Below are 14,850 nucleotides of genomic sequence, written 5' to 3'. Positions count from 1 at the left end.
GATGAGAGCATTTGGATTATGTATATTGTTTGTTTTTAGCTATATTTTAAGCAAAATATAAAAATGACGTAAAAATTAAACCCTGAAGCTCCATACAGTCTCTTTTCTCAGTCACATGGGTATCCAAATATATATATATATATATATATATATATATATATATATATATATATATATATATATAATACACTTATAAAACATCTGATCTTAGCTTGTGATATTCATATCTAATTGGGCAACTTCTGAAACATCAGTTGCTTTGGCTCTCGGGGCCCAATATCCTTATCTTTGCTCTTTAGTATTGTTTTTTCTTTTGCAAAGCACTGCTGCTGCCCAGATAGAAACATAGAGGAAGGAAATCTAGACTGCGTTACACTGCATATCTTAATGCACAGAAATCAGATCTGATTTCTCTTTGGTTTTCTTTAAGGCGAACACTGGTCACTCATCAGCTGCACTGTAAATGATGTCCTCAATTCAGCATTTCTCACTTCCTGTCTTGTCTGCACAGCTTCCTGGTGACCTCAGCAAGATGCACCTGACAGACCACGCCCACCAGCAGATGCACATGCCGCCCAGCCAATCAGGATGCAGCATCGCCAGTGACTCGGGGAGCAGCAGCCTATCAGACATCTACCAGGTACAGCCACTTCTTCTCCTGATCACCTGAAGAGCGCTCAGTGCTCAATTTAAAAATAATTTACAATTCTGTGAGCATTTTTAATTGATCAAACCAATTATTGAATCAGTATTTTGAGCTGACAGTTTAAGTATTTAAATTGTGGAAAAATAACTTTCCCATATGGCAAAAAAATAATATTTTTTATAATATTTTTTTTTAAATAGAATAAAAAAATGTATGTGAATATATTTTTTATTTTTATAATTGTATATTTACCAATATACTTGTGTGTTTATATATTTATATATATATTTATATATATATATATATATATATATATATATATATATATATATATATATATATATAATTTTTTTTTTTTTTTGGAAAAATGACACTTTACAGTGTGTCATTAACATTAGTTAATGTATTAATTAACATGAACCAACAATGAACACTACATTTATTACACCCTTTATTAATCTTTGTTAATGTAAGTAAATAAAATAGAATTGTTCATTATCTCAGTTCACAGTGCATTAACTAAAGTTAGCAAACGCAACTTGAGATTTCAATAATGCATTAGTAAATACTGAACTGAACATTAACTAATAATAATAAAAGCTGTAGAAGTATTGTTCATGTTAACTAATGTAGTTAACTGATGATACCTAATAAACCTTATTGTAAAGTGTTACCAAACAGATATTTTAAAAGCATTCAAATATATATTATTCCCTCCGTATAGTTAAATTCAAGAAAATACATTCACGTATTTCACATTTGAAGAAAACTGTTCGCTGTCTGTAACACGCAAAAACAAATGCCACACTTGAATAAAAATAAGTAATGTGTAATAGTGCCATATGTTTTCTAATTCAGTCAGCATTTATGTTTGATAAGTTTAAATGAAAAGAAGACATCACATGGAGTCTCTGTATGAAACACACACAAGGAGCTTGTGACACGCTCTGAGTTCTGGTTCCTCTCTGACTTTCTTAGTAATTTGTGTATTTTCTGTCCTTCCTGTCTCAGCTCCGCGATCTGCAGTTCCTTTCAGACACATTTATCTTAACAAGCTGGATTTCTCAATGAAATACACAATGAAGAATTAGATTTCCACTGACAGAAGAATAAGATTTTCATAATTCTGCTCATCTGAAAATACTGAATGATATCAGTCATATATGTACATTCACTGATTATGTGCAAATGTATTTGAACGGCATAATGCATGTGATGATTTAAATACTGGTGAAATTAGATATTTGACAACACTTACAGAATCAGATTAAAGTCTGAATCCTGACAGTGAATACGAGGTTTATGATTAAATATGAATCAGATGAAAGGGAAGATGCATTAGGAGTGCGCCAACTCCCTCTGGTGTTCACATGTGAGATTTGGGAGAACAAACTGCTCTTGTGAGTTATATATCACATTGTGTGCATGCATAATGTGCATTAACATTGTCATTTTACACTGCTGACTATTCATAGGTTTGGATTAAAGAACACATGTAAAATATTTAATGTACTTAATAAATGAAATGTCTGATGTCTGTTCCAGAACAGCTTCTGTATGTTACACTCATTCCTCTTCATTACACACATGCACTATAAGCCAATAAACACACAGTCTACGAGATGCATTTTAATATCTGCAGCTCTTCACATGCAGCTCTTGACAGGAAAGCATGCAAACACAGCGCTAGAAGCAGTCAATCTCGTGAAAGTTTCTCAAAAGTCCCTTCTTCGCAGAGATTAGATTGACATTAATGAGAAAGGAAGTGCTTAATAGCAGTGAAAGCATGGGACAGAAGCCTTTCCTAAAACTGAGCAGCCGCAGCCAATGCTGTTTGTTCCTCCGCAGGCCACCGAGAGCGAGATGGGAGACGTGGATCTGTCCGGTCTGCCCGAAGCTCCTGTGGACTCGGAGGAAGAGGAGGAGGATGAAGATATCGAGCGCTCCTCCGAGGCTCTTCTGGGCAGAGATCTGGTGCGAGAGTGTTTGGAGAAGGATGCGGTGGATCGGACCGATGACGACATCGGTAACGCTCGTGCTGCTTGATGAAGAGAACAGGAAACAGGGTTTCTGTTGATATTCAGTTCACGTTCACCCTTCCACAAATTGAGGCCTAAAAAAGAGCAGAAAGTCTCAGATTGATAAAGGCTAGGCATTAAATAGTGCATGCATTGCTTAAAATTAATACCCATGAAATGAATGTCGTCTTCAGTATTTTTGCATTGTTTTCGGATTCATATATCTAAACATCCTTTAAATCGGCTGCATTTATTTGATCAGAAATACAGAAAAAAACAACACTCTGAAATATTATTGCAATTTAAAATAACAGTTTTCTATTTTAATATGCTTTAAAATATATTTTATTTTATTGATTTTTCATCAGCATCTTTACTCCAGTCTTCAGTGTCGCATGATCCTTCAGAAATCATTTTAATATGTTGATTTATTATCAATGTTGAAACAGTTGTGCTGCTTAAAAATTATTATTATTTTTTTTTTTGGAAATTGAATTTTTTCTGTATTGTTAGATGAATAAAAAGTTTTAAAAAACAGCATTTATTCAAAATATAAATATTCTGTAACCATATAAAGCACCGTTTAAAAGTCTGGGTCAGGTTTTTTTTTCATTTAAAAAAATAAATAAATGAATACTATTATTCAGCAAGGATGTGTTAAATCGATAAAAAGTAATAAAGTGATAGTTAAGACTTATTAGACTGTTAGAAAGTAATGTATTTCTATTATTAATCATTTATTAAAATATATTTGTAATTAACATTTTTATAAGCTATTAAGCTTAGACTTTATTTTTATTATTTATTTATTTATTAATTAATTAATTTTTAAACTTTGAATTATTAGTACTTCAGCTCATTGCCTGCTCTTCGGACCCTTATATTTGGAGAACATTGACGCATTGTGTTCCCTTCAAGTCATTTCTCAAACTTTCTTTACTTGGTCTCAAAAAAACTCTTTAAAAAGTTTTACATTTACTTTCATGAAACCTTAAGAAACCCTCTTTTACTGTTCTTTCTTCAAAATCAAAAATGTCACAATGCCAAACAGTGCTAAAGGAGTTCATTTACTGCGTGCACAGTAATCACTTCTTGTGTTTTTTAGTCCTAATGACAAGCAGACATCACACTTTCACTCACATGTCTCTTACAGAGCAGCTCCTGGAGTTCATGCATCAGCTGCCGGCCTTCGCTAACATGACCATGTCCGTCAGGAGGGAGCTGTGTCGGGTCATGATGTTCGAGGTGGTGGAACAGGAAGGCACCATCATTCTTCAGGACAAACAGCAGGTAGAGACATGCATGAGAGCATCACTAGTATAATACTAGTAGTGCTGGTAGCTTTCATCGATTAAATTTAAGCCTTGTTTAAATGCAGATGTATGGCATAAAAACAAATAGACGTCTATATGACGGCACCAAAACTGACCAAACATTGATCTGTGATGATCTGGCGTTCCTTTATTCGGAGATCTGTTATTTTAGACCAGGTCGGTTTATTTTTAAAGCAGATTTCATACACATAGACGTGATTAAGAGAAAGAAGCGTAGACGAGTCGGTGGTGACACTGTGTGCTTTGTTTTGTGTTAAGTTAAGCAGTCTGTCATGAAACCGAGCAATTATGTTGATAATTACTCTTTGAAGCACATCATAAATGAGTTTCAAGAGGAGCTGAGAAGGGAAGCGCACAGAGACATTTATCCGTGTTATTTGTGTGTGGACACAAATAACAAAGGTCAACAAGACAAACACACTTCTGTGCTGATGAGAAGGAGACAGAAAGACATGGAGTGGAAGGAAAGGTCAAGATATTTCAGCAGATTCACACACACACACACACACACACACACAAACACACACTGAACGGAGCAACTTTATCTTTTTGGACTGGGCGATATGGCCAAAAAATATTATCACAATGTTTATTTCCACTTGATACAATATTGATATTTAGCACGACACACATTTGTAAATAATGGGGAAGGAAATGCTTTCCATGTTCATTGTGAATGAATGTGAAGATAAACTGTTCACAATTTAATTTAGGGCCCCATGACATCTGTTTTATTACCTCCTAAATTCTGTTTTCACTTTTATTTTTTTACTGGATGATTCAATACACATTTTAAAGTGGTGTCTAATTAAATGCATTAATAAAACTTTAGTTAATCTTGTAAAATGTAACGAAAACATAATTTACAACAAGCATTGCATTTTTTTTTATTTTATCAAATAAAATGCTGCACAACCACACTGTATAACTGTATAAGTTAAATTCCTTGATTGTTTGATATTACAAGTATTATTATTATAACTTGAGATTTAGATTTTAGTATACATTGTTAATATATTTCTGTCATAATTTCTTCAAGTTAAACTGGACTTTTATTTTGACAGGTTGATGTAAAGGTCTTTCAGTTTCAGTATGTATTTGACAGTAGTTTTTCTCGAATGAAATGGTGAAGAGCTGGTGAAGTGACTCCCAGAGCAGCTGTGGAGATAATGTGTTTGAATTCGTGTGTCAGATCAAACTGAGCCATTCATTTGCACAGAGACATGCAGAGTCGCATTTATTTCTGCTGTTAGCTGAATTCTTATTGAGTTTATCATGATCCATGGAAGGCCACCTCAACTGTTGTTCACCACAATGACAGCGTCTGTAACAGCTGATCTGACATGCATAAAGCTAATTTGACGTCTGTTGTGTGATCATAGTGCACTGTTGTGTTTGCAGCTGGACCTGTGGTACGTGATCCTGAATGGTGCTGTAGAGATCAGCTATGGAGATGGCCGGATAGAGATCCTGTGCATGGGCAACAGCTTCGGGATCTCGCCGTCTCTAGACAGACAGTTCATGAACGGGGTTGTGTGCACAAAAGGAGAAGACTGCCAGGTGAGAGCAGAGCATGCATGCACGCTCATTTCTGCCACGTGAGAAGAAAATCATAACTATGCGATGCAAAGTCATGATTTTTTTAAATGCATTATAATAATAGTTTCCCTATCAACTGGTCACAGTGCATAACACCGCTAAATGCTGCGTTAAAGATGAATGCGCAGTTAGATGCACATGGCAGTACACATGAGAGATGGTCTAGATGAAAGCGCACATTCACTCTCTGACAGCAGATGGCGCTAAACAGCAGAAATACAGCTTTTACCCTGGAAACCCCGTAAACAAAACCACTGCACTGCTTTCTAAAAGCGTATAGATGCATATCGACCAAATACTTAAATATTTAGACTTAATAGGCTGTTTATTAAAAAAAAAAAAAAAAAACATTTTACTGGACTACCTAATATCTAATTGCCATTGAAAATGTTCAGATTTTTAATTGTTTGGTCAGACTTTAGGCTACATTAAGGCTCTTAATTAACATTAGCTGCCAATGAACAATTCTTCTTAATATTCATTAAACTTAAGTAATTTAAATATTTAATAACACGTTAAAATCAAAAAGTGCAACTGTGTTATTAATTGAACTAATAGCTGTATTTTTTAACATAGATTAATAACTTCACTTACAAATGTAGCTATTACTCAATATTAATTGTTAATGCATTAATTAAGATTAACGATTAATTAGATCATATTGTAAATAAAAAATTTAGACATACTAAGTTATATATATATATATACATGAATTATAAATAAATTATATTTATGTACTATGAGATATAATTATCTTGTAACTATGAGATAAAAATGGTCAGTTTTAAGATAAAGTTGAAATTATGATATACTTTGTATGATTGATGAGTCAAAACTATGACATATTAAGTCGTAATTATGAGATAAAGCTGAAATTATACTATTTCATAATTATGAAATAGAAATTATGAGTTTTATATATATATATATATATATATATATATATATATATATATATATATATATATATATATATATATATATATATATATATATATACACATGTATATGATGAATTATATCAATGTACTACGATATAATTATCTTGATGAAATGATAAAAAGTCAAAATAATGTCATATTAAATACGTGCTTCCAAACCAGTAAAGCCATCTGTGGTTCATTTTCTTTGCACACAAAACGTTTTTTAGTAGTAGCTTCGTAAAATTACGTTTAAAACTCCTGATATCTCATGGACCATTTTAACGAACGTCCTTACTATGTGCCTTGACCGTGGTAGGACCCTTGCTGTCTATGGAGGGTCAGAGAGTTCTCGTGTTTAATCAAAAATTACTTCATTTTCCTTCCAAAGATGAAAGAAGGTCTTACAGGTTCGGAACGACACGAGGATGAGAAATTAATGACAGAATTTTCATTTTTGAGTTAACTATCCCTTTAGGTTGTAATTGAGATAATGCTGAAAACATTACACACTGTCACAGTTATGAGATAAAAAGTAACAAATTTGGACAGATAAAAGACAAAATTATGACTAAAGTCGAAACTAACATAGTTGTAATTATGAATAAAAAAAAATTAATTTTCAGACAAGTCAAAATTCTATTATGACATAAAAATACAAAAGCAGGGAAGATATTTTGAAAGTCATTGGGGTCCAAACAACTTTGACATTTTGATCAACATAAGTGAATGTTCATTTTTGGGTGAACTTTCCCTTTAAATGTGCAGCACAAACCACCTTTGTGAACTTCTCATTGGTCTGCATCACAACGCACATGTTAAAAACACTCTCAGTTTCACAAACCCTCCCAGTTTCCATCAACATCCTCCTTTCTTCTTGAAATAAAATGTTTGCAGAAGTACTAACCCTCAAGTTTATCCAAACCTGAATGATTGAATAATCCTGGAAATTTTGAAGAAGCTGCATCCTAAAATCTTCTGAAATCACGTAATAGCTTAGTGTAAGGAACTGACTGAAAGTTAAATAATAAACAAGGCCATGGGAAATGCATGAACCAATAAAATCCTAACCTTGAATGCAATGCAAGTAGCTTTGGATAAAAGCGTCTGTTAAATGCATTAATGTAATGTTTTCTTTTTTCTAATGATGCATTCAGTTGCATGTTACATTACATGAAACACATATGAAATATAACACATGAAAGTGATATATTTTCAATTCAAAGTCAGTTAGTTTGCATCCCTGTATATAACTGTCAGGTGTTAAATATTTCTGTCATGAAGCGGACATCTCATACACTTGGCATCACACTGGAAATCGTGCTTAACATCTGTGAACAATTGACTTGATTGGCCATCTCAAACAGTTTGACATTGACTAGTTATTATACCTTTATTTAACCAGGAAGTCCCATTGAGATACAGAATCTCTTTTACAAGAGACACCTGGCCAAGTTAGCAGCCAAATCACAACAAATGCATACATAACAAACACCAAATTAGATTTTCACAATAAATATAAAAAATACAAATATAAAATACAATGAGACTCTTAAGAAAAACAAGAACTGTCTCCATCACAACACTCTTTACAGTAGTTTTAAATTCATTTATGGACATAAGGGGTTTCTAACTTTAGCTCTTTTTGTAGATTATTCCACCCCTAAGGCAGTTTTTCCCAATTCGGTTGTAACTCGTGGCACATTAAAAAGCAACCACTTTGAGGAGCGTAGCTGATAGGTACCAGAGCAAACAGAGAGGAGTTACAGAGGTACAGTGGAAATTTGCCAAGTATAGCTTTATAAATAAAGATATACCAGTGCTGTGGTCTACGAATTTTAAGTGATGTCCATCCAACTAAATCATAAAGAATGCAGTGATGGGTAAGAGACTTTATATTTGTTATGAATCGTAGTGATGCATGGTAAACTGAATCTACATGACGCAGGATGGAAAATGCAGCATGCATGTACATTATATCTCCATAATCAATTACAGACAGAAAAGAAATAGCTTCCACAAGTTTCTTCCTAGCACTTAAAGTAAAGCAAGATTTGTTTCTGTAATAGAAGCCGAGCTTGACTTTAAGCTTCTTAACTAAAGCAGTAATATGTTAATTGAAGGAAAGCTTATCATCTATCTATATCTCCAAGTACTTGTATGAAGACACTCTCTCAGTTGATTTCCCATCTAATGACAGAATGCAACAATTGTCGAGTAGCTGTGCTCGAGCTTTTGAGAAGACCATAACTTTGTTTTCTGTGTATTTAAAACCAATTTTAGACTCAATAATGTGTAGCCTGAAATGCAGTCTGAAGTTCCTGCACTGGGTGTAAACCACTGTATCATCAGCTTATAAATGTAATTTGGCTTGAACATCTCTATCCAAATCATTTATTAAAAATTGAAAACAGAAAGGGTCCTAGGATTGATCCTTGACTAGTGCCGGTTTCAACTTAACAACAAACAGATCAGTGCATAATAATGTCCAAGAGATAGGAATATAAAATGTTGCGGGACAGTTTATCTATATCTGATTATTGGTCATTTCCTGTTAAATGTCTTCATATTCACACTTCATTGAGTTCAATCAGAGTTGGGAGTGTCACTCAGTTCTATGGTCAGGGTCCGAATGCAAATGCCTCCTGATATAGCAACACCGCTGATTCCCTAAAATAAAGTCTCCACCTCAACTTCCTCTTGCGCCATGAGTCCGGCGCTCACGCACATCCTCTTACACACGTTGCACTGAGCGCGCTCCACTCATGAGTTGGTGCTTTGAGTATCCGTGTGTGGTGCAGACTAACCTCCTGCTCTACTATCAGTTCATTGCTCTTCCTCATGTTGTTGTGGACCAGTTTGTGTGCATCGCACAAGAGGACTACTGCCGCATCCTCAACCATGTGGAGCAGAACACGCACAAGGAGGAGGAGGAGGGCGAGATCGTTATGGTGAAGGAGCACCGAGAGCTGGACCGCAGCGGCACCAGGAAGGGCCACATCGTCATTAAGGTGAGGAAGAGTCACTCTAGTTTAGAATCGATCGTTGTTTTGGGCTGATGTTGTAAGATCTTGTCAGCTGTCAGTTTAATGCTGCTCAAAATGATGTGGCAAAAATATCAAATGACGTTTGAAAAAGAAACATCACATCGAGACACTAACCTGAGGTAAAGCCTTGGATTAGATCGCCCTTGATCACATCAGATCAGGGGTTAAAACCTGGCTTAACGTGACACTTTTTATGCTTTATCTTTATATCTGTATATTTCAGTTTCAGTACATATCTTTGAAGGCCGTGAGCTATTTCTCCATTTCAGCAGCACTTACATACAACAAACTTGTTCATAGATGTATATAACACCTGATGTACTGTATTTAACATTTTATTCCTTAAAACCTGAAGAGGATTTTTTTTTTCTGTTGACAGTATTTTTTGATCCACGGAGTGATAAATAGATGAATCCAAAATCCTCTGTGCAAAAACCTTTAATATATCAATAAAATGATACAAGAAATTTATGCAAGGAAATATATGCAAATGAATGCATGCATAATTTAATTAGATAAAGTCTCCTTTATATATTTAAACATGACATTTCTAAAACTTGTAATACAAAATGTAATGTCTTAATAAGCTGTGATTAATCAGCTGGAGAAGTACGGTGAAGTCTGGTAGTTTACCCTATTGACCCATGCTGGCTTGGGTTTCTGTGCGAGTTAAACTAGACTGGACTTTGCAGCCTGAGCGTTCCCTATTTGTCTGGAATGAAGCAGAGCTTCCCATCTTACAATGACTGCTCATAATATCCAGGGACCTTCAGTTACTCTTGATTCTAGAAGTCTATCAGACCTGGAAGACTTTGGGCCTGTAATGTTATTTCTGTCTTTATTAATGTTTGTTCATTTAATGCAGGGATTCCCTGTCAGCCAAATCATAAAAATAAGGAAAGGTTACTATTCCAATAATATAACGATTTGCATGTTTACATTTCTCTGATATCGGTTTATGGTCAAACTGACATGCAAGAATAAACAAATATAACATAAGTGTTTTAAGTGTCCCACTGCAGTTCTTACATTAAGCCAGTTTGGGAAACTCCCGGTGTAATCTAATGTTTAATGCATTTTATGATGTTATTAATGCAAATTAAATATAATCTCTTTCTCCAAGCTTTTTGATGTCAGTATGTTACATTTAATAGTAAGTAATACATTTCCTAAAATGAGTAACTTAAGCCCCTTTCACACTACCATTCCGGCAGATCTCGGCGTCAGCGCGGAAAGTGAGGAACTAACTAATTTCTGCTTCATTACAGTTTTCACATATGTTTTCATCGCGAACGTTGATCTTCCTTCAAAACAACCGGTAAAAGAGTCGCGTGATAACGCATGTCATCACTTCGACACGGCATTAGATCTGGCTTTTGTTCACACAGCGCTCATCCCGGGTTGAACCCGAAATTGTTACTAGGTCCCAGACCCGGGTTCAATGCCGGAATCAATCCCGGGACGTGGTTGCTTTCACACAGAAGGTGACCCGGCAATGTTCCGGCAATTTGCCGGGTCCGATGTGCAGTGTGAAAGGGGATTTAGAATATGTTAACAACTACAATTTTCATCATGTAATCTGTAATCAGTAACAAACTAAATCAATTTGTAACGCAGCACTGTAACAGACCTTAGCATCCGCATAGAAACCTCCCTGTCTGCAGGTTCCTGTCTGCATGCGTGCTCTCTATCATGTGCTCTTGTGTTGTTTGTATCAGGGCACACCTGAGCGTCTGATCATGCACCTGGTGGAGGAGCCGTCAGTGGTGGATCCCACTTACATTGAGGACTTCCTCCTGACGTACCGCACCTTCCTGTCCAGCCCCATGGAAGTGGGCAAGAAACTTCTGGAATGGTTCAAAGTGGACAGTCTCAGAGACACGGTCAGTATGTGTGTGCATCAGTCTCTCTGTTCCTTACAGTGTTGTTTTTGTGGTAAATAATGACATATTTTGGGATCTGGCAGGTGACGAGAATCGTGTTGTTGTGGGTAAACAATCACTTTAACGACTTTGAGGGCGATCCGGTCATGACTCAGTTCCTGGAGGACTTCGAGAAGTTACTGGACTCCTCGGTAAGTGTCGACATCAGACGAACCCAGACAGGTTTCCTACAGTCGAGTAAAAACATTGACATATCAGGGAATCCTAAAATAGGGTTTTCTAGACCTGGAAAAGTAGCAAACTTTTTGGTTGAATGAAAATATATTATAGTATATATACTCCATTTATATTATAAAAGTTACTTTTTGACCCACATAGGTAGGACTTAAGTACATCTTTCACTCAGGCACTTCAGGGGACCTTTAAAGCACAATAAAGGTTTATTAAAACCCCTTCAAGGCTAGTTATTTCACTGAGTGGCTATCTTCAAGACGCCTCTCAGGCAGCTATGTCAGTACCAGAATATTTCCAGATTAGGAGCATATGTACAGTATCATGTATAAACAAGAGTGGATATATTTCCTAAATATGCGTTTCATTGAACTGTGTCTCAGAAAATGAAGGGGCATCTGCGTCTGCTGAACATCGCGTGTGCTGCTAAAGCTAAGTGTCGTCAGATCACCCTGCAGAAGCCGTCCAGAGAGTCTCCGCTGTTCTTCACCCTTCAGGGCGGCAGCGAGCGCAGCTTCGGCATCTTCGTGGAGACTGTGGAGGAGGACAGTAAAGCGGCAGAAGCAGGGCTCAAGCGCGGAGATCAGGTACAGATTACAGGAGCTCTGCTCTGCACTGAACAACACTCACCGTATAAATATTTCAGCATGAACACAATGCGCCTCGTCTGTCCTCAGATCCTGGAGATCAATGGGCAGAACTTTGAGAACATCTCGTACTCCAAAGCCATGGATATCTTGAAGAACAACACACACCTCTCTCTTACTGTGAAGACCAACATCTTCGGTACGTCACAGAACATAAAGATCGTTCTTATATCACAATACTTCTTCTTGCTGATTGGCTGACAGATGCTATGAGGTGTTGAAATAGTTTCCTGATCTCGGACAGTTTCTTGAATTTGAGAAAATTAGAAGTTGCCTTTGAATAGGATTCTTTTAGTATGTTTGTGGAAGCATCTAGTCCGATTGATAAGTAGCTGCTAATTTAATTAAATGCAACAAAAAAAAACCTGAAGCATCACAAACATTTAGAAAAACATTTGGCTAATAAAGCAGGGTTTCCACCCCATGTGTGCAAAAGATTAAAACGATCCCTTATGACAATGAAAGTTCGAATTGCTGTTGTATTAAAATAAATCAAATTACTTTTTGATATGCATCTTACAGCTTATTCAGTAAATGTGATTCCATTGTAGTTTAAGAGCATGTTTGCTTGTTTTGTCCTTTGTTTTGGAGGTCCTCTTATATTAGATTAACATGCAGTCGTGGTTAAACATCACTTATTTTCTCATAATATACATTGCATTGTTCTCACAGAACGGGCGCCTGAAACAGTCCGTTCAAGGATCAGTGTAAAAATACATTTAGCCACTGACTCTTCACATCCTCATCCTTTCTTCCTGAAAAGTGGTTTTGCTTTCACAGCACAGAAAACAGTGTCTTCTAGACATGAGAGTGACACAATCACTGACGACTCATTTCAGGCAGTTCACAATCGACTGATTATTTTGGAAGACGATTACTCCGTTTGTTGTGCACTTTGATCTTTGACCTTTTATACTCACAGACAGAATGGTAAATATCTGAAAGGTAACATCCAAAAAAGATTGGGATGCACCGATATCACTTTTTTCAGAGCAAGACTTATACTTTCATTTTTGGTAATCACCGATACCGATACCGATACCGATACCGATACTGATACCTATATTTCCATACCACCTGAAAAAAAAAATGTATATTGGGTAATGAAACAAAATTATTATAATAGTAATAATATGAATCATGTTAGTTGGCTTAATTTAGCAAACAGATATTACCTTCAGTTATTTCCACACTTAATTATACCTGTTAAAATGTATAATATAAGCTTTTATTACTTTCACTATATACATTATACGAGTGCACTTGTACACTATTTTGGTGATGTAATTTGTGTCATGCGCAGTGTGCAGTGATGCATTATGCATTATGCATTATGACATTAAGACAGTATGACTTTCTATAAAGCTGCTACAAACCCGGTGTATTGTGAAAAGCTGTATACAAATACATTTGGTAACACTTTACTTGAGGAACCAATTCTCAAAGTTAGATAGTTGCTTATTAGTATGCATTTACTAACATTGTTTGTTAGTACTTCTGCATGAGGATTTTTTAATCCCTTAATCCATCCCATGCCTAAACTTTACAGCTATCTCACTAACTATTAATAAACAGCAAATTGGGAGTTTATTGAGGTAAATTCATAGTTAATAGGTGCAAACTGAAGTGTAACCAAGATTTTGACTTTGTCGCAGTTTTTAAAGAGCTTCAGAGCCGCGTGAGGAACGAGAAGAAGAACGGCGGTCCTCACATCCCTAAGATTCAGGAGAGGAAGAGCAAATGCTTCTCTATCCCGGATCTGCCCGGTGACTTGGAGTTCCCCTCGGACAGCAAGAGCCGCAAGAAGTTAAAGGCCAACACAGTGTCTGGAGGACGCAACAAGATCCGTAAGATGTTGGAGAAGACCAGATTCAGCATCCTGCCTCCGAAGCCCTTCAGGTAAAGACTTGTTCTTGAGTGGATGTTGGTTTAGAGTCTAGTTGAGTTCACGTCCTCTCCTGAGCCTCCATTAGTTGCTTATCGCCTCATGACATGTTCATGACACCATTCCTCCATCACTCTCAGTGTCTCTTGAGGCGTTTCACTGCATGACATTCTCACACTCTCACAGGGTTTAAACAGACCTCCATCCATCCGTCAGTTTGGTGTCTCCACAATTGAAACCTGGTCACCACTGGAGCTCATGAAAACATTTTACTTATATTTCATCCCACAGTCATAAATCAGAGACTTAAAGAGTTGTGCTATTATTTTCATGACAGTTAAGCAGATTTTTGTAGTGAGTCCAGATTAGTGCTGTCGAAATAGCTGAAAAACTAAATTAAAATTTTGTACTTATAAATATTATCAATATTCAAATTTAAAAGGAATGATTTATGAAAACATTTGGCTACTCTTTTTTCAGGCCATGAAGGTCCACCGAGCTAAATATTATTAATGCACTTATTATTAACATTATTAATGCATTTATTCAAAGCAATAAAATAACACATCTTTGAAAAAAGTGCATAATGTTTAAAATTATGTTTATAAACCATATATAATTAAGTTGCTTAAACAATTCA

At 35.9% G+C, this 14,850-nt stretch overlaps 1 protein-coding gene across 8 annotated transcripts in view; it reads left to right on the top strand.

The window, feature by feature from the left end:
- Positions 1 to 14,850, top strand: part of LOC113038263 (rap guanine nucleotide exchange factor 6-like) — a 74,235-nt gene that overhangs the window by 40,228 nt on the left and 19,157 nt on the right. For all 8 annotated transcript variants that reach the window (XM_026195556.1, XM_026195551.1, XM_026195552.1 and 5 more), the window contains 10 exons: positions 512 to 640; positions 2,495 to 2,672; positions 3,818 to 3,954; positions 5,400 to 5,558; positions 9,376 to 9,528; positions 11,283 to 11,447; positions 11,531 to 11,638; positions 12,062 to 12,265; positions 12,356 to 12,464; positions 13,981 to 14,224. In XM_026195556.1, the coding sequence (XP_026051341.1) occupies positions 512 to 640; positions 2,495 to 2,672; positions 3,818 to 3,954; positions 5,400 to 5,558; positions 9,376 to 9,528; positions 11,283 to 11,447; positions 11,531 to 11,638; positions 12,062 to 12,265; positions 12,356 to 12,464; positions 13,981 to 14,224 (1,586 nt within the window). The remainder of the gene's footprint in view (positions 1 to 511; positions 641 to 2,494; positions 2,673 to 3,817; positions 3,955 to 5,399; positions 5,559 to 9,375; positions 9,529 to 11,282; positions 11,448 to 11,530; positions 11,639 to 12,061; positions 12,266 to 12,355; positions 12,465 to 13,980; positions 14,225 to 14,850) is intronic.

Source organism: Carassius auratus, chromosome 21, assembly GCF_003368295.1.
Source record: "Carassius auratus strain Wakin chromosome 21, ASM336829v1, whole genome shotgun sequence".
Classification (NCBI taxonomy): Eukaryota; Metazoa; Chordata; class Actinopteri; order Cypriniformes; family Cyprinidae; genus Carassius; species Carassius auratus.
Note: the sequence above shows the minus strand (reverse complement) of the source record. Positions and strands in the feature narration are given on the sequence as shown.